Here is a 21,543-nt window from a genome sequence, read left to right on the forward strand (position 1 = left end):
ATTCATTCTGACATTTGACTTCATTTTCCTATTTACTAAGGACTGTCACAACTTTCCATCTGTGCAGATCTTTCATAGCTTAGCCATCTTATGTAAAAATTCTGTGGTTTACAGAATTTTACAGATATTTTTATTTTGTACATGCTCATTTTGACAGGTCTTAATGTGTGCCTACCATTTTTGCTCCTCTTGTTCCTTTTGTATCAGCTCTTTAAATGTTTTTTCTGGACTAGAGGCATTAAGGACGTGTGATACTATAATAAAAAACCCCTCTTTCTTGATGGGCATAGACAGATCAAGGACTCTTAATGGGTTGCAGAATAGCTGCCAAGGTAGATAGCTTTAGCAGCAGTGTGTTAAATGGACTTGAGTGGAAAGAATTGAGAAGAGGCATTATTTCCCTGCAGATGCCTCATAATTCACAGAGGACTTGTCTGTTGGGAGCCTCCATAATTTATTTATCCATTGCTCTCAACTTTAAATTCATCCTTGCTTATAGAAGTCTCAACAGAGAAATTTCAGATTAAAACACCCCCCAGTCTTCAGCTCCTTTTGTTCCCCGGATGTGGATTTGGTCCCCCTGGAATAAACTTCACCACCTTGCTTGGTGAGTCAGTGCAGAGAGGTGGGTGCTAGGAGACAGTCCAAAAACTCACCACAATCCTGAGACAGATTTTCCTGTAATAGCAGAAAGCCAGCATTTTCAGCAATGCTAAACAAAAGTGGAGCACAAATAAAAGAAAACCATAATGATGTATCATGAGCTTTTCAGCACAAAGAATTTCTGCAGTAGCTCTGCCTCCAGTGAGGAATCACTTAGCAGCAGAAAGCTCATTCTCATTTGATTGTCTAGTGGGAGCAAAATCAGGAATTATTAACAGTTGTTGCCATCCACCCTAAAATTGTGTTTTTTCCCCTGGCAGCTGCTAAAATCCCATCTTTTCCACAACCAATTGCAGTGAGTGCTGGAGCAGCATTTCCAGCTCTGTTCAGCCTGCTCTGTGTGGAGCAGCTGCCTGGTGTGTGCAGACCCCAGCAGGGCCATGCCATGGGGCCACTTACACCCAGCCACTCCAGTCGTTTCTAAGCCATTATTTGTGTACAGATGAAAAGAGAACTGCTTGTATTTTCCTCCAATCTTTTCTTCCCAAATCCTACATAACACTGTCTGGGAAGTGATTAATATTTTCCACTCCTGCTTCTCCTTTTGGCCTGTGCAGCCCTGGCAGAGATGTACCATCCAAGAACACCAGCTAAACAGTTCATATCCTCTCTATGTGTCCAATTTTATGAGTCCCAGCAGAGCCTGTGTGTCACTCCATAGCTGGGAGAGGCCTCGCATCAAATAACTATTTTGCACAAGGGCACTGTATGATTTTGAGAGTGACTGCCTGCTCTTTCAAATGCATTGTAAGACACATCATTCCCAGCAGCCATCTGTTTCTTTGGAGGCTCAGAAACAGAGGAGTGGCTGCAAGTGTTTTTGGAGCTGCAGAAGGAAGAGAAAGGAAAGGCTCTTTGTAAAAGAAAAGTCACAGCACTACAGTTCCTTACCTAAATCAAAAATTTGGTGACTGAAAGAAAACAGGAGAAATTGCTAAAGTGGGAAAGGGACAGGGAGAGAGGAGGCAACAGGAGAGGACACATCCTTATGTGAACATAGATGAAGCATAGAACAAAGAAGGAGGATTTCTCTGCTGGGAATGCAGGAATGGGAGCATTTTCTCATTTTCTTGGGAAACCACCCACTATGAAAATCTTCTTGTATGGTGTGTCTAACTAATGTTTATAATCTTTTCTTCCAGTGTCCAGTCATGTCAGAATATGGTGATTCCCAAAGTCCCCAACCCGTAGGCAAAAGCCTGCATACTTAAGCAAAGATTTCCTCTTTTCTTGGGTTTTATTTGCCACCAACCTTACAAAGATCTCATGTCTTGTGAAAAAAATATGTTTCACACAATCATAAATGTCCAATGTATTATGTATCTCACGTGTACCAGTTGTGGAAGTTGAGGTGGGTAAGAGATTCCCCCACCATCATAAATGCAGCACCAATGTCCTTGCTCAGCCAGCCGCTGCTGACTTGTTGAACTAACTAGAGGTGCTTAGTACATTTTTCAATTAGAAAATTGAAATAATACAAGCCATTAGTGTCCACAAGACTTTCTGAAAACTGACAGGACATTGTTAAATCAGAAAGCTCAGGAACCATGGAAGTAACTGATTTCTTCAGTAGGGAAAGGGAATCTGCACCAGTACCACTTTCCAGGGAATGGCTGGATGGGTAGAGGTTCAGTATGTGTAGTATGAAGATTGTCTAGGTCATTGAGCATCTGTTCCTGTGACCATCTTGCTTCCGTGTAACCTCATAAAACTGCAGTGGAGGGCATAAAGAAGGTGCTATATAAGAACTAAACCAGGCTAAACAAGAACAAATACCAAAAAACCCCTCTGTTTAATCCTACAATAAATGATCTAATGTTAGGAAATGCATAAATTAGTAAAGAATAAATGTTGGCATTAATACATGTTTCTGTATAAAACAGTTTTAATAGCAGAACTGGAGAAAGCAGGGGATTCAGTACATTTAAAGGAGAAAGAGACAGTACAGGGGTGTGTTGCTGGCTAAACTCTCCTTCCCAATTTGATGTCATGTTTCATCTCAAAAGCTATCAGCACACCAAGCAGCAGTCACTTACAGAAGGCACACTTGTCAAAGATGACATGAAGAATAGTTGAGCTCGTAAAATCAATCAATAAGAAACAGAGATTCTCTTGGTCATCACTTCTTCATGGCATATGAGAAATGTACAGGTACAGTGATATTTCCAGTGGCAAAGAGGTTGAGGAAAGCTTTGTGACAGGAGGGAGAGGTCCTAAAGTGGTTTCCAAATTGCTCTAAAACTGTGGGATTAAACTTCAGAAAGATTTATGTTTAAAAATCTCTTGACAGTTTGAGATGTTTATCTTCTTTATGGTTCAGACATCACAAAAGACATCAGTCAATATTATATCCACGTACTCAGGTATTGTAGAGGGAAAAGAAATGACAAATAGGGGTGAGGAAACAGCAGATGTTTCCCCCTCAGCAAAGTGAAGAACAATAGCAGAGAGAGGTGGGACTGTCTAAGCCAGAGATGAGAGAGATGGCAGGTCTGTGGAGAAGTCATCTCGATAAACGCGACGCATGTCAGCAGCGGCAGCGAGGACCGGCTGTGAAGAGAAGGCTGAAGTGGTTTGAATGTGCTAAGATTTTAGACCAGACAGGTGAGAAAGATAATGTAGAAAACAACACCCAGCCAGGGCAATTAATACTGTCTTCTGTTTGTATAAATAGAAAAGAAATTAACCTTCCTGTCTGCACCAGGAGAGGAGCAAATTGGATCGTTTCTAAACACATAGTACTATGACGATGATCTGAGGAGCAGCAGATCAATTATCTTGCTCTTCAAGCATTCTTGTCAAGCTAATGAGCAGTTTATTGTCAAAGGTAATGCACTTCAAAGACAGCACAAAGGTTTGAATCAGGATTACCAACAGCCATCCAATTTTGTATGAGAGGAGTCATCCTGGAAAAGACAACCAATGATGAAACTGCTGTATTAGCAGGACAGTGTTTCTGGATTTCCAGACAATATTTCATAGACCCCATTACAGAAGTAAAACAGATTAATCACTTTTTATCTGTTCTAATATGAGAATTAGAGAATTAAAATATCCCTTAGATTATGTAGCCTGACCTTTCGGGAAGGACTGAGTGGTCCCTACAAAGTATCCGTGGCAAAGTTTTCCTGCCATATCTGTCTCTTTGCTCATATCAGGAGGCCAGGTAGATGCTCCACTATAAAATTCAAAAATGTAGGAGCATACAATGAAAATAATTTTTATAACAGCCAGAATCCTACAGAATCCCAGAAATTCTTCTTGTTCCTGTTTCTCTGCTCAAGTTCAGTTGTCGGAACTTCAGGATCAAGTGAAATTTAGATAGCAACAAAACATGTCCCCTGTGAACTCTGCTTCTGTGCTTTCTCTAAAAGTACCACGTTATTCACTCACATGCTCTCTTCTTGCCTTTTATTGAGAAATAAAATTATTTGCTGACTGTGACTTCTGTAAGTAAATATTAATTCACTGATGTTGATTTGAACTGTACTACTTTATTAGAACATTTTATTTTGCTGCTTAAATTCAAAATCCTAAATGCTATCAGTGTGAATTGCTGAATTACTTCACTGGCATGCTCATACAGGAAAAACAACTCAAACATTTTTATGTCTGATGTTTTTTCTGGAAAAAGGGTTTCCCTGGAGGTTTGATGTTTAAGTTGAGCTTTGGATGCCCAAAGGCAATGTTGGCCAGCACCATTGCAGGCAGCTTGTTGGGGATCAGGAGCATATCCAATGTGTTTTGAAAATGTGGACCTCATGCCAAGATCTAATACACTAATCCTAGAAGTTGGGGGAGGCAGCCCTTTCCCTACATTCTTCAGTCAGGCTGCCCACAAAGTCCTTCAGATTAAAATAAGAAGGATAAGGACAGATGTAATTAATTTTCTCTGAAGCACTTACCAGCCTCTCTGAGATTTTCTTCATAGTTTTTCCCCCAAAAGGTGGGTAGAGTAGCAACTCTGTTACTAGGAATATGGAATATGACAAATACAAATAGAAGCAACAGCAAAGGCCATGTTACACTGCAGCCTCAAGCCTGGCCTTTGGGGAAATAGCCCTGCAAGCAGGAGTGGGGCTGATCCCAGCCACTTGTCCTCAGCTGTTCTCTATGGTAACTCCATGATGGCAGGTTTACTTATGGTAAATGAAATGTTCACAAGGGTTTTGTAAGAAGAGTAGCTTCAGGGTATATGTATATATGTAAGATTTCAGCTTGGTTTCCCATGGTGAGATGCTTTGCATTCAATGAGCAGGGACGCCCCACTGCAGAGGAGGGGCAGCTTGCAGAGCGCAAACACTGAATCACCAGGGCCTTTCACAAGAGGCAGCTCCAGTGGTTCACACTTACAGCTGCCCTACCGTTGTGTTCAGCACCATGATAACAAACAGCCCAATCTAAACGCCAAGACTCAACAGTCTGATTTTACAGTTTGCACAGTCTCAAACATCCAGTCTCTGCTGTCCCTTCTGAACACGGTGTGCTCTCCCTGCAGGTCTGAGTGCAGTAACTGCGAGGTTGGGGGACACTGTGGAGTGATAATGCACGGCAACGCCGCCACCTTCTGCGAGCCATACGGCCCCAGAGAGCTGGTAAGTGAAGGCTGCCCCCTCTGCCAGGGCTGGGGCTGAAGGCTGGGAAACTGTGTCAGCTGCAGGGATGTTGGGATTTGAATCAGGATTACCAACAGCCAGAACGTTTGGTATTTAGCAGAGATGCTTCTGAACAAGGTGGTAGGTCCATAGAAGCACACCCAGAAACACCCCAGTGTTTTAAACAATAGGTGCTAACCAAAGGTTATTGCAATAGTTGCAGTAACCTTTGTTCCTTTGCAAGGGACAATTTCTTAATCCAGCATGTGTCCAAGTCATTTAAAGTATCTCTGAAATACTGAAAAGTCAAGGACATAGAACTGTGTTTTTAAACTGGCATCATTCTCTTTTTATATCCGACAATTAAATAGAGACAGGGTTCATTCTTTCTTTTATTATTTTATTGGTCTTGTCCCGTTTTTTCTTGTCCCTGTTGACAAATGTTAATTTGGTTGTAAAACACCACTTGTGAACAATACATCCTACACACTTAAATGCAGCCTGGAGCAAGCACCTGCCAGTCTCAGGGAAGTGTATGTAACAGATTGAGTCTTGATGAATGGGACAGAATTCATTTTGTTGGGGGGTGGTTTGGTCATAAAATTGCTGTAAGAAACAAGTGCAATTTGCATTAACTTGAGGTCATCTGGGTGTGGAAAATGAATTGCAATACATAAACCAATGCCCACATGCTGATGCTGAGCAGCTAGCTGCAATGATGTACATATAAGGGGAGCTTTGGAAAGAACTGAAAAATTAAAAGGCCAGATCAAAGCCCATGTAATTCAGAATTAATTTTCATGTTTTCAACAGTCTTCTGAATGGAGGGGGAGGCTGATTAGAGCTATTTGAAGAGCAAACATGGAAGAGGGCCATAAAACAGAAGTGGTTTTTGCCTGGCATCTTCCCTTCATTTCAGACACTAAATTTCTTTTCACAGGGTTAATTTTACATCCTTAACTGGGAGCAGAATGACACAAATCCAATGTAGATATTGCTGATGTGGTGAATAAAGTAACCAACACATACAAAACTAATTTAGAGATTTTACAGATCAAATAGGATTTCCCTTGCAACCAGCTCCAGCCAGGGAATCCTGTCAGGGATGTTAAATGGCCTCTCTGCTACTTTGCATCCTGTTTGAATGTGCTGTGCTTTGCTAACTGTCTTGAGAATGCCTGCATTGGTTTATGTCCTGTGCAAAAGGGAAGTCACACCACTGGGGTATTTTTCCCATTTTTAAAATTCATTTTTGGTTGTAGTACTGAGTATAGGTGACACTACTTGGAAAAAAATCTATTTATGATATTTAACAAACCCAGGGTCCCAGCTCTGAGGGTTTTGAACTGTCATTCATTAGCTGTCTCCTCCCTGCTGATATGCAATTTAGACTATCCTTAGTAATCAGGAATTGGCTTCAAAATCCAGTCCTGGACTGCATTTGTCATGTTGCTGTGTGGTAAAGTAGCACTACCATGGCACCAGGAATTTGGAAAACATTTGTTATGCTACCAAAGTGGTGTGATTAAATAATCATCTGAAAAACATCATCATGCTTATAAACAGTTACCAGCCTAAAAATGAAAGTATTTATAAATATTATGGCAGTGCTGCAGAAAAAATCAAACCCTTCTGCAGGAACATGCTAATGGCTTAACACCATGGATGAGCACAGGAGTGTTCAGGCCAGAGGTGTGATCTAATTCTATTTTTGAGTTTGGACATACATTTAAATACCTACTGTCTTAGAACCAACCTGTTTCTCATTTGTAGTTGTTTTGGCAATTTCACAACATACCTCTTTCTGTCACAAATTTTAATACCTGGTTCATTTCTCCACAATTTTTATCAATCCTATTCTGACTCTGCTTGAAATGGATCGTGAAATCTCTGTTCCTGCTAATGGCTCCTGGTACATGAATTACTGCTTTAAAAAACTTAGTCAAGAAGAGTTGAATTTGCAAAATGTTTTGCATCAACAGCTCTAACAGCTGTTGATTTGCTACCTTGACCTCCTTCTTTCCTCCTGATTTCCAACAGCCACCTGTTACTGCAGGCAGAGGGCTTTTAATACCAACTGTCTCTGTCTGTGGGTGAGAATTTACTGCTGGCAAAATCCTGGAAGGGTGTATAGCATTAGAGATGTTGCAAGCCAGGGAAAATATGTACTAAAGGCTCCCTACCATGCTTTCTGCAGTGTCTGAACTAAGCAGTCCTATGCAGAATTTTGCAAAAATTTTAGTAAGTCGAGTGCTTTTTCCCAAAGCATTGCTGAAATGATTCACAGCACAACCTAAACCTACATGAATGCCTCTTCTGTGATAACTCATATGTTTAATTTCTTGGTGATATGAGCTACTCAATCTCAATAAAGGTTTTGTTTTCAAACTATAACTTGCACAACATAATTAATTGAATGAAAACTAATATAATAGGTGCTCTTAACTCAGAAAGTAATTTATTATTTGGCAGGGTAAGTGTGAAACCTAATACTGAATCGATCCTGGCAGAATGACTTAAATGGGAATGTGACTTTATTTTTAAAGTAAATGCATGTAAATACAGCTTTCCCATTCTTGCTTAAAAATTAAAATTATCTCTTAGAACATGTAGTTTTTTATCAGCTAATCTTCAATGCATTTCGGTGAACATACCATTGCTTAATATTTATAAGAAATTATTTTCTGTATGTAATATGTATGTAGAAAAGAAACAAATCACCCCAAACCTCACACCAACTCATGCAGATCTCCATCCATTTTCAAAGGTATCATTTAATGAATAGCTCAACGAGGTTGAGCTGGCACTGGAAGAAGTCCAGTCCCTTTTGTTCTTGGATGCCTTGCTTGTCAAGTAGCAGTATTGTTAAATTCAACTTTCAAAATAAATTGAAAACAATTAGGTGTCCTTCACAACACACTAGAGCTTTTTATTTTATAGCATTTTCAGGAGAACCATTCTAATTTGAGCTACTGAAATATGGAGGCATTGCAAGAAGGGAGAAAGAGAGGCCTTAAAGGAGGGTGGTTTGCTGAGTACAGGGTGAGCTGCTGGTGTTTCTCTTTCTTTTTTCTCCATTTCTCTGGGTAAATATTATATGGATGGATGGCAGCAGTGGGTAGATTCTGCTACAACACTGTACATACCACATAGTATCACCAAGGGTTTTTTGTTTCCTTTGGTGTGGAAGATTTAAGTTCCATTGCTTCCTCTTAATAATTCATTATTTTAGGGTTAACAAATGTTAATTTTATTATTTATTTATGATCATTTTTAGTCCTTGTTCTGTGCTGGGAAAAGGGAGAACTGTTCCATATGTACAGATTTATACTAAGCTGACTATAAACCACAGAGACTTTTTCAGTCTTCTAAAGAGTGGTCAAGTGACACTGCTGAACATAAATGTGATTTTTTTTTTTTTTTGGTAGAAATTATTATGGTGAAAAGGATTCTGGCTCTGACATATGATGAGCTTTCAATAACAAAAATGACATTTAAAAAATGTCCACTATCACTCAATCTGAAAGGGCTGGTGATTAACAGTCCTATGCCCTGGAGATGTGGGTGTCTAGAGATTTTCCATGCTTTAAAGAAAAACAAGAGATGAATGTGTTGTTTTCTCATCTAACAAAAACATTTGCTTCTCTTCCCATAGACCACCACTGGCCTTAACACAACGACTGCATCTGTCCTTCAATTTTCCCTTGGTAAGTTTAGATTACCCTTTCACTCAAGAAAGTCCAAAAAGTCCTTTCTGTAAAGGAAAATGGCCCTAAAGTTCAGGGTTACCTTTGTGGTTGATGTTAGACTCAACACAAGGGAATAAAAAATCTTCTAAAAACTGCAGTGTATTTATTCATCTCCTGACATGGAGCTACTGGTTTAAATTTTGGAAATGGAAAGCTGCAGTGGACACTCTGATAAGCCATGTCTGAGTTATGGGTTTTTTTCCTGTTTTACAGCCTGATGTTTAGCATTATAATTTCTTGCTCTTTCACTGAAGTGTGATTATTGTTTCTAAAAAAAAAACAAAGAGGGGTTTTGTTATTTAATCCCCAATATATTCCAAGTTACAGCAAGGTAGTGCTGTTTTTAACACATTTCACAAAGAGAGTAGGTAGGGCAGATAAAGACTAAATGCTATTAGGTCCATATTATCAGCAGCATGGTTGTATGCTGTATAGAATACTGTGAGTTATTGCACATTTCACTGTGCATTTGTGGCTATAAATTATGCTAGAGGTTGTGGCTGAGGGCAAATTTGGAACACACCTAATTTGTTAACTCATTTCTCAGTGTTGAAAATGTGAAGGAAAAATGTTCCAGTGATATAAATGGTTCAGTAAAAAAGCAAACAGGAAATGTAGCCTGCTCTCTCTGTAGACTCCTGGATATGTGTTTTCAAATCATAATCCTATTTTTAAAAAAGTAATTCTCCAAACCTATCTCAGGAGATGTGTGATTAAACTCTGGAAATCTCAGTTGAAAATAAGAACAATCATGTAGCTTGGAAAACAGCTTGGGTTTTTTAATGGATTGGAAATCAAAATCCTAGAAGGCTCAGAAATACATCATTTAAATTTGTTTTTTACCTGAAGTTGTTCATTTGGGTATTGGAAGTCATCAGTACCTGCTTCTGATTGCAGTGCTAATATATCTAAGGACTGGTATCTATCCTTTATTTTGAATTACTGGTTTTAAAAAGCCAGAAAAAAATGTCTCCAATCTTCAACTGAATCCATGCATAAATATTGGGTACCTGAGATGAAAACCAGCCTGTTGCTGCCCTGCAGTTTTATTCAGACAGTGGAAGGGCAGCAGCTCACTTGATCCACAAGGATGTGTTGCTCACTGACAGAAGCACGAGATGTGACTTCTATAAAGCTGCAAGTTTGCAATGATGAAAGAATCTCACTTTTCATGAAAATTGCAAAAGATCTATTTTGGATTATTCTTGCAGAGACCCAAGGTGGTTAACAGCAGGGTAAGGTGAGTGGGCTGGTAGCTGTGTGTTTGCTGACACAGCCCAGTGCCTGGTGTCTGCTGCAGGTGAACTGCAGAACAGTGCAGGCTCCCAGAACTTTCAAAATGAGACTTGATATTTCACCAGGAGCATTTGTGCCTATCAGATGGGAAAGGTCAAATAAAAAAGGGGTAAGAAGAGGCTGAGCAGGAAATACTCTGTATGACACGATTTTCATGATTATATTTTAAGAATGCTTGAACCCATACCAGTAGCAACCAGTAAAATGCTCAGTATGATGGAGCAGAGAGGGGTGGATGCACATCCAAGTAAACCAGATGTCAGCCTCCAGTTGAAAATGTATCATGTTTCCCCATGTGCCTGTGATGGGTTTGAAATACAATGCAGATTGGTTTTGTAACTGATAGAAGCCAGCATGAGCCAGGGGACTGCTGCTGAGCTCAGCAATTCTTGGCTTTAGAATCCAGTTTCCAGCTTATTCCCAAATGTCTGATTTAATCATAACCCTATTTAGGGATTGATCCAAGGGAATTGCTTTTTATTTTAAAGAATGTTTACCACTTTCTGTCAGCCATGGAATAGCTTAAGCTGTAGTCTTTTGGGGGTATCTTTATGTTAAATTTGTCACATAGCTTTGGCCTTATTAAAGAGTGCACATTTTAATTTCTCTTGCCACTAATTATCAGATGGAATTTTGTATTTGCAGTTATATAGGCAGTACAGAACTAGGAAATTAAGCTAAAAATTCTGAAGCTAAATTCTGGTTTCACCATGAATTCCAGATCCTTTTAAACTCTGTGGTCGGGGAGGGTAACAGACTAGTGAATTTTTCATTAGTTGATATTCTGTGTGATTTCCTTCATGTATCATATATTTGGTAGTTTTGCTCTTTAAAGGCCAAGGCAGTTGGAAAGGTGCACTTAAGACAAAGGCTTAATTAGGATGAAAAGGTAATTGGTAAGGCATTTTCAGCACACAGGACAGCATTAATGTGCAGTATCCTTTCAGAATGAGAGGAACTTGTCAGTCATGCAGCATCCACTCAGAGCTGGTCCAGGGCTGGGGTGATATTTACACTCATGAGCTCTGTGCCCAAGTGTGCAGAAAATTATGATTACTGCAACTGTCTTAATCACCTATCACTGCATTTCTCCAAGACCCAACACTGACAGTTTCCTTAATGCTCAGTGGGACTGTTAATTGAGATATTTAAAGCAATGCCTTTGGGCTATCTCAGGCCAGAACATCTGATTCAACAGCTTGGGAATTGCAGGATATGGCACAAAAGCCTCTGGACTCAGCTGCCACACAACATTAGTCTGATTCATTAGCTGAAATATTCTCTGTCTCCAAATCTGAGTCTTTTCCCCTCAGCTGCATCCCTGGGCTTCCCCAGGGTTGAACGTGCTCTGTCATTCACATGGACCACTCTGGTGGAAGGTGACTCTTTGTACTGAGAGATGAGCAACTGAGCTAAATACAGGCAGAAAGCAACACCAAATCCCATGGGAAGAAGGGGAAAGGCTTTCAGGAAGCAATGGCAAGGTGTGAGGTGTGCAGGTTGTTGTGCTTAAGCTTGTTCCTTGGGTGCTCTCCTCAGCAGGTGCTCTGGAGGTAGTGTGGGCTCTGCATGGGCAGTCCAGCACTGGCAGGTGATTCCCATCCTTCCCTCCTCTGCAGGGCCTCTGCTGCAGCTGCAGATGCTGTGATGAGCATCAACACTCAGCCTGGCCTGCAGGGCAGGTGCTCCTTGGAGCCATGTGTGAAACAATGTGAAAATCGTTATTGGAAAATAATGCCTTGAAAAACTTTGTTCCTTGGCTCTCCCCTGATGTCTTAGTATAACAAGATCATTTCTGGATGTTTAACAGTATTTGAAAATGAGAATAACTTGGTAGGGAAACCTCCCACTTTTCAGCTCGCTATGAAAATTCCTTCACATTCCTCTGAAAACAAGATGACTTTGTCAGTATCAGAGACTGGATAAAAACATAATGTTTGTAAAGCACAGTCCTACTTTAAAATTGCTTTCCCTTCAACTTTCATGCCATTGTCACAAAGATCCTCTGTCATTGCTACAGCAAATTAGCAACTCTTCTTCCCCCCTAGTTTTCTAAAAAAAATCCAACCCTCCTATTATTTTACATTAAACCAAAATTGGTTTCTGGGGGGAAGGGTTTTTTTATCTTCTGAGAAGGAATACACCTTCAAATATAACAAACATTTGGCAGTTCAGCTCTTTCTTGAGGATCAAGCCATTAGTCTTGCAAACAAAGAAATAGACACAGGTTCAAAAGATTTTTGCTTTATTTGGAGATAAGCTTGGACTTGGCCTCTCGCGTCCAAAATATTATTACAACAAATTTTTTGCAAAAGTTAGGTTCCCTAATCTATCAGGATTTACTTTGAGTCAACCATTAATCCTTATTTTCAGTCCCCTTCAAAACTACCTTTGTATGGCAAATACATGACCTGCAGTATTTAAAAGCTGTTTGTAATCATAAACCATCTTTCCCTAATTGGTTATGAGTGACCTGAGTTATGGTCACTTCACATGTGTAATATTGGTGTATACACTAACCTTGACAAATGGAACCTCTTACAAGAATCTCAATATGATGCAAAACACTTTTCCTGCAAGAAATAAAATAATAAAACCTGTCCCTACACTTTTGGTGGAGCCTGAGACTACCACAGAGCTGGCAAGGAAGGGGCTGCTCTCTGAGAGCGTTGTTTGCTGTTAACATGAAAGACTTGGAGATGCATGGGCACAGGTGATCTTCAGTGTCTGAAGGCTGCCAGGCCTTGGCACTGGAAATTCTTTAGGCATCTTCACTGCATGGATCATATGCTTAATGCCTTAGCTATTGCTAAAGAAAAGACTTGACATGAATCAAATCTAGCACATCAACCTCCAGTAAAAACAGTTTTCAGTGAGGTTTTAGTATCAGGCTTTAATCTGTGAGAGTGCTTTGTGATTTTGCCAGATGAACTGTTTGTCCTCTCAGGAAAATCCCAGTAGATATTATCCAGAAGATGGGTCACTTATGTTGTGATTTGCTCACTGGTCTGGAACCACAAACATTTGGACCTTACTTGTAGATTAAGAATGGCCCTTTTCTCCCTCTGCTTGTGGGTTAGAATAGAGTAGGACCATTTCAGTTGGAAGGGACTGACAATGATCAGCCACCCAACTATTTCAGGGCTGACCAAGAGTTGCAGTTTGTTGTTAGCTTCTTTAACATCATCCAGTCACTTCTCTGCCATCTATTGCCCCTTCCATTGTTACAAATTATTTGACCAAGTTAATTGTTGATTAAGCATTTGACAAGTATTCCATAGAGCGTTCCACATGTATTTAATTAATCTATTACAATCACTGACAATACATGCCAGCAATTTATCAATGTCCCTTAATATCTTTCTAATGGAACCCTATAGTAAGAGTAAATGTGTATGTCTATTGGTTTTAATATGGTTAACATATTATTTAGAAGTAGTACTATTAGTCTTCAACTATTCAGGACTTTTTGGTAATTCAGGGTGCAGAGATGTTGCTAGGGGTGATCTTCAATCTATAGTACCCTCTTTTTCCCCATTTTCTATCTTCCTCCAAAGGAAATAAAATGCCAAACTCTCTGCTTTTACATACATAAATATTTCATTGGCAATATTACAGTATAATCACTTAAACCAGTAACAGAAGTAATAATTTCTCCAATCTTGTTCAACACACTTTCTGCTCTTGCAACTTTATTTTCTGGTTGAGTAATCACCCCTGTCTTCACTTCAAATTTCCTGAGCTTTTAAAACCATCAGTTGTACTTAACTACAGAGTAATTGTATTGCCTGTGGTGCCTTTACATTTATACTGTCATGTTTTTTAAGTGGTGAGGTGAATGTGCAATGCACATTTCTATGTGGCTTAGTTTATTTATAGTCTGGTTTTAATGCTGCTGATTTCACAGTCCTCTGTGACTGTAATCCAGAAAACTATAAAAAATCTGCTATTGATTGCTTTTAATTAGTTTATGAGAAAGGGTCACTGATTTGGATGCAGATCTTTGACATAATGATTCCAAAAGGATTTTCATGTCATGTCAAGGCATCAGGTTAGTGAATCATTAGCAGCAGACTTTATTTCTTTCCCTGAATTACCAAGGTCACTAGGATCTATGTGAAAGCTGTTTTACTCAGAAAAATCCATGGTCTAATGGTCTTGGTGATGGTTGTTGAAGACAAAGCATGGATAGTGTTCATCATCTTTACAAGGTAAAATGCAATTTTTTTTCAGGCTTATTTATTCCACTTATCATTTGTAGCAGCAATTTGCCTTTGTTACCAGTGTAGTCTTGCAGAATTAAACTATAAAATTTATTTTATTATGTAGATAATGGAAACACTATTTTACCTTGATGTGTGCTCAATCAACAGATTATTATTATACTATTATTATTATTATATCATCAGCATCATCATTAGAATTGTTGAATGTGCCCTTTGGATTAGTCCTTACCTGATAGGATTCTGTGCTTCAGAACTTGCATTTACTTCTCTACTAACCTCAGCAAATAGAAGATCATGATGAACAAAAAATTATCTTACAAAAATAAATAGTGCAGCTGATTCACTGAGCTCCATGTATTTCTGTGGAGCAAACAGCAGCTTCTCACTGCTAGGACTGTCCCCTAGAGCAGAGTCTGGAGGACTCTACAGAGATGTACATGGAATGATGATCCCTTCTGCTTCCCACCAGAAATAGCCCAATTCCACTTTGGCTCAGCCATGAGAACAATGATGATTACATTTGGCCCCATGTAGTAGTCTGGAGACATTTATCATTTATGTTCTTATCATGTTTTAATTCAGATCTGGTGGCAGCTGTTATATTGACAGCAGTGTTTTTATGCTGTTTATCCTCTGCTTGAATTCAGACCACTCAATAGAACATTTCCAAACATGTTTTGCTATGTAGGTCTCAGCTTTGGCTGAAAGGAACCACTGCTGATCATTTTCTCTTCATTTCCGTTTTTGTTTAATCATTTTTATAATTAGCAGAAGCTATTGGATGACTGACAAATGCTGCAATAGCATTTTATGGGACAGCCTCAGCATAACTGGATAGAGATTTCCTTCAGATTTGCTAGGAAAATTTACTCACACATCTCTAGAGAAATACCACAGTGAAAAATAAATCCCTTCTGAATTTAGCATGGAGGAGCACTTGATTGTGTAAATTCATCACTCTTGTTAGCTGAACACCAAAAAACCTCATAGAGGAAGCTGTGGTCCCAAATGTTTTGGGTATGTTGAGCCACCTCCCCTTCTTTAGTCACCTGCATGGATGATCTCCCTCAGTCACACAAATGTTTTCTCCAGTGCCTTCCAGGCTTCCCATGCAGGCATGGCACATCCACCCAGCTGTGTGCATAGTGGTACCAGCAGGGAGGGGCAGTTCTGGTGGCCACATATTCATTGTAACTAGAGTTAGATTCTGTCCCTCCTAAGCAACAAGAGCACAGCATTAAAAATATTTGAACCCTCAGGTTGTTTTGTCCTAATTTCTTTCCTATACATTTGGGAAAAGCTTGAGAATTTAATATAACATAACTCAATACCAAAATTGATGTCATTCACCATTCTGCATTTCTTCTTCTTCCTCCATTTTCCATTCTCTCCCAATAAAACAGTGTGGTTCTTTTTTTGGTTGGTTGCTTGGTTGCTTGGTTTTTTGCTTGGCTACCCAAATTACCATTTGCTATTGTCTGACATGAAACCTACTAATTTCCCTTTTCTGGTGGAAAAGCTGTTTGTGTTGATGCCTGGGTTATACATTACATCTGATGTGAAAAAATAAGACAGGTAAGTAATATCATCAAGTACTCTTCACATAGCATGTGGAAATTTTAGGTGGTGTTTATTTATTTCACTAAGTTTTACAAGAGGGGCTGCCTAGGAAATATCTAGATTGAAACCAGGGTTTAAAGTTGATGCTGTATTTGAAAGACATTTTAATGGCCTTGGGGCAAAATGATTTGTGTTGTTTTGGCTAGCCCAAGGTTACAATGAAATATTGTCTTTATTACTTCTGTACCAGGGTTTCTCAGCCACTGTTGGGAATTAAAATGTGAGCGTTAAAGATTTACTACGTGGAGAAAAGCAGGAAAGATAAAGAGCCTCAGGATTCAGATCCAGGGCAGGTGGCTGTGCCACCACCTTGCAGTCAAACGTGGGCCATTATGGAATTGGTCACTGCAAATAATAAATGCTGGATTACAGACAGACTCATCTTAATCCTGCTCATATCATTGTACACAGATAACACTTTTGTATGATTAAAAAGGTCCATTTTTGAATTAAACAACAAAGCATCTGTAGTTCCTGGGGTGGGGGGAGCTGAGAAGCCCCCAGCACAGCAAAACAGTCCTGGCTGTTCCTCCAGTGGGGGAGGGACTGAAAAGTAAAAGCAGATAAAAATAGAAAAGCCCATCAGGAATTGCAAAAACCAGTTTTTACCAAGCTAATAATTATCTACCTGCATAGGTAAAGGCAGGCATTTAAAGGCATTTAAAGGCAGGCAATCAGTTTTACTGGTTTTTAGAAAAGAGAGACACCTCAGCACAGAATTGACTTGAGAAAAATTGTATCCCAGGTTTTCTTGGTGCCAGAGAATTTCACTAAAGCGGCCAAGGAAAGGACTTTCATATCTCTATATTCAAGGTAGCTCCTTTTACACAGCAGCTTTTGGGACCAATGTGTGTTTTCTACTGCCTCTAGACTGGTCTGGCTGCAGGGATCTAAATAAAACTTCATGTATTTTCCTGCAGTATTTTAATACCTTTACCAGCATCTTATGGTGCTCATTTTCTTGATTACACACCTTCACAGCTGCCTGCTAAACACAAAGTTCCACAAAGCATCTCCTTCTATTTACTCATACGAGTTAGTGTGCTGCTGAGCTGCTTTCACATGGCATCATTTACATTTTGTCCAGCTTCATTGAGAGGTCACCCTCTCACTTAGGAAACCTCCACATAGTGTGACATTAACTGTTTAATGCCAATAATGTTGAAGGGCAGAATGTGGGTACCCCAGTAGAAAATGCTTCCTTATCACAGGGGTTACTACAGACATCCAAGAGCAACTGCAAGTATTTTGGGAGCATTAATGATGCTTTTGTTTTAGTTGCTACAGTCTCTGGGTGTCCATTTCAGCCAGGTCTGAGCAAGTTTGCTCACTTTGCCTTCAGCAAGGTGTTTTGTTACACGAAGTTGGTGCACTCCAAAGCATGGTTAAATTTAGCATCATGTAATTATTTCTTTGGCAACAGGCTTATTACCCAAGCACATACCTGCTGGCTGTATCTCAGAAAGAGACACTATAAATAGCTTTGCATCAGAATAAATTGGACACTGGCATGAGGGAAATACAGCTTTCTGTTTGGCTTATTTTTCTCCCCTTAATGTTCTCAGCACAAAAAAGCAACATGAATTGTGATCTGAGTTTGTTCATTAAAAGAGAACAAATTTGTGTGAGTGCAGGAAGCACATCAGATCTCTGAATATAAATAGACTAAGAGGAAGTTGAACCAGATAAGTATTTCCTCAGACTTCTCATCTACAGGAAATTAGCTGCATTAATTCATGAAAAGTACATTTGCTGTTATTGGGAATCCTGGCAGGAGGTGGATGGGAAGGGACCCGTGGGTGATCACCTGCTCCATGCTCCAACCAGGATCTCACACTGGGCAAGGACAGCCTGCTCAGAGCCCCATCCTCCTAGGGTTTAGCCTCAGATTACCTTTTAGGACTTCATTTAGGAAGTTATTCTGATTGATTTTATCAAGTACATTTACTAATTATTCTTCTCATCTTTTACAATTTTACAGAGGTGGCTTTTAGCCTGCTCGTCAACCCTTTAGTTTTATTTAGATGTAAATAACTACCCAGCATTTCTGAAATTGAACAACAGCCTAAATCTGCTAGTGGAACAAAAATTAGCTGCTCTCAGAAACCTGCAGAAAATAAATAGCTGAGACTTTATATTACAAAATTCATAATTCTCACTAATGCTAAAGTAGATCTGATTTTTATGAAAGGCAAACACCATTGGCATTTTTTTTCCTAGTGCCAGATATTTGTTTCAGATTGTTTACCAGAACACATACAAGAGTACAGACAGTCAAAATCCTTTTCCCACAAGGGAAAGAAAAGCAACCAGCAATAAAAATATTTGTTTCCCTGAACAGATAGATGATGATTACAAAATACAATGCAGTTCTAACAGTTTTTAATTTGAATACTTTTTTACACTCAAAATACCTCTTTGTATTCTGAATTCACTCTACAAGTATGAAAAAGCTGTTGAAAAAGTCTAAGGATCTAAAATGTCATAGTTAAAAATCACATTCGTAACTAAATTCAAAGTTGTGACTTCAAAGAAATATAAAAATACTCTTGTGACCTTCTCTTGAGAAAATGTTCAGAAACAGAATGGAATGAACAGTGCATAACATATTTTTGTATCAGTGCATCTCGTACATCAGAACTAAGTATTCTGTATTTTAAAATGATTTAAACCATCTTCTTCTTGATCAAGAGCTAATATAAGCATACACCTAAAAAGTATCAGAACCCATGGACCATTCATTATACCTAACTGAATGGTTCATTACTTTGGAAAAAACTATTAGCAGGCCAGCCAGATTTGACCACTAGTCATTTATATTATCCAGTTTGGCTTAATTCAAGTGATATCATTCAATTATAATCCTTACCAAACACTAATCATTACTCATCCCATTAAAAAAATTAATCAATGTAATCTTGTAGCATTGGATATAAGGGATTCTTCCCAGTGCCCTTTTGATTTTCAGACTGCATTCAGGACACAATTTGAACCCTTCTGCACAATTTTTTAATGAATATTTCTTGTGCAGTGCCCATTAGACTGATTCTCCCTAAAGCCAGCATTAGATATCTCATCTGCTTATCCATGGAAGCACTCACAGGAGCTATCAAGGAGTTGTCAAGAGGCAGAGGACATCACACTCTGTAAGGAGCAAAATATTGCTTCCCTTGCAGATGGCACCCAGTTTTATCTAAGCAAAACACCAGCTCTGATCAATGTTGTTAAGAGATCTTAGAGACCAACAGCTGTATGACTTGGGTTTCTGTAAATCTGACACAGTTGGAGGCAAAGCCGTAGTGAGAATTAATTTTGCCTGCCATTGTCAGCCTGGATACAAATAACTGAATATCTGGATACAAACAGCTGATATGTGGTGTCTTCATAACCTCTCTCCTGAAATACTACACTCTCAGGACTGCTACATATATGACATTTAAAAAAAAAAGGTAGCTAAAATATTAACCAGCTCTTTAAATGGCCAAAATCACCTTAAGAAGACCTAAAATTAAAAAAGACAAAAAACTCATGACTGTTTCAGTTGGATATGTTGAGAGTGGCCAGTGCTTGTCAGGTCCTGGCTATGGGTTACCTGTCCTGTGAAACAAGCAGCAAAACCATTGAGAAACATACTTCTGTTTAATTTTTCTATTCTTTCCTTTTTAATTAAGCAGAATTATTAAAGCAGTTATCAGGACATGTTTAGCAATCCCATACTCTGCCAGTCAAAACCCTCTTCCATTAGCATCAGTGCCTGGACTCAACTTTAAGAAAATTTTGTTTTATTGAAATTTGGCTTGGGAAAAAATCCAAACATGTAAAGCACCAGCCAAATAAATTAGTGTTTTAGAATATTCAGTATGTGGAAATGGCTGGGTTTTGTAACGGAAGCTGCTCATCATTTTTGATAACAGACAAAATTGCTGTCTGAGCTTCAAATGTATCATTTAAAATTAAATCCATGAAGATTGTCTCTACTCTAGATTTTCTCTGAAAGTTTTGGAAGTCTGTGAACATCAGATTAAAGTCTTATCAAAAGGAGTAAAATAACTCCAAAGGAAGAAAATACTTTGTTCCTGAAACAAAAGGACAATCTTGCCTTGTATATGTGTAAAGAAAAAAATTGGCTATTCTTTATTGGAGGATGGTTTGGGGTGCCCCTCATTCCCAATAGGTAATTACACATGCAAGCCCTTCATATTGAAAGTATAATACTAACTCTTAGCCAGATTTATCTAGCAATAACCTCACCAAGGCATCAATCTTGCTATGACATACTCATCTTAAGGAATAAAGAGCATTTTTTCTCCAATACATTAGCTTACTAACACAGTCTTGTTTACAGTAATCACCATGCAGGTTTTGCTACTCATTTTCAGGGCTAATTCAAATCCCAGGCTTTCCTGATTGAAAGCAAACCAAATCTAATCTCATTCAAAAGGTTTTATGTACAAGTTTTCCTTCAGAGGACAGGAAGGTGTGAATATTTATGGCGTGATATCCTGCTCCTGCTTCTCTGCTCGGAGCTGACAAACTGTTTATTACCCTCTCTGGGAGCTGTGGGAAGGACACCTCCCTCCTGAGCTGAATTGGCCCCAGTTCCTCTGATGTTATTACTTGAGTTCTGATCATATTTTTATTCAAAAAGTCAGAATATAGCTTTGGTAGTCGAGGTAGAGGCAAGCATCCAAAAAGCAGATTTCTATTTTAAATAATCCTAGTTTAGGATTACTGAAACAACAGTGGTATGGACAAACAGCTGTAGTACTAATTAATAGTAACATTGAAAATTATATTGAAAGGCAGTGACTTCCAAAACCATCTCAGTAAACCCTGTCCTGCAGTGCAATTGCATGTTCACCCTCCTCCCTTTTCTTGGGGAGAAATTCCTAATGTAAACTAGGATGTGTATTAGTTTTGTAAAAGATTCAAATACCAGATCAATACTTTTAAATCTTTTGTGTCAGTTTGAGTTTTGCAGAATTAGATAGGTACATGAAAAATAATCTTAATGTCTTTATATTTTGAGTCAAGAACATGCAAAAAAGAGGGTTTAAACACTGATAAAAACACATTTGTCATCACAGCCAGTAATTGCTGCTTGAGGACTTTCCCAAACTATCTTTATTCTTATACAATCCACCCTGATGGTTAAAATAATAATAAAACCCAGCATTTTTCTCTCCTTTTCTTATTGTCTCCACTGCTCTTTTTCCAGTATCAAGAGTGAAATACCACACCTACATTGCAAAGCCATTTCTGAGTGGCCCCATTTCTTTTAAGCAACAGCTTTGGTCCTCATTGCATGGTTGAGGGTGTTCAGATCTAGCAGACAACATTTTTCTTGTTGATTGTGCAGCAAATCTGGCCTTTTTCCCTTTTTAAGCAGCACAT

General features: G+C 38.9%; 1 protein-coding gene across 2 annotated transcripts in view; it reads left to right on the forward strand.

Moving 5' to 3' along the window:
* RELN (reelin) overlaps nt 1-21,543 on the forward strand; it is a 282,225-nt gene that overhangs the window by 126,468 nt on the left and 134,214 nt on the right. For both annotated transcript variants that reach the window (XM_059847390.1, XM_059847391.1), the window contains exons 7-8: nt 5,162-5,258; nt 8,914-8,965. In XM_059847390.1, coding sequence (XP_059703373.1) covers nt 5,162-5,258; nt 8,914-8,965 — 149 coding nt within the window. The remainder of the gene's footprint in view (nt 1-5,161; nt 5,259-8,913; nt 8,966-21,543) is intronic.

The sequence above is a fragment of the Haemorhous mexicanus genome, chromosome 5, assembly GCF_027477595.1.
Source record: "Haemorhous mexicanus isolate bHaeMex1 chromosome 5, bHaeMex1.pri, whole genome shotgun sequence".
Taxonomy (NCBI): domain Eukaryota; kingdom Metazoa; phylum Chordata; class Aves; order Passeriformes; family Fringillidae; genus Haemorhous; species Haemorhous mexicanus.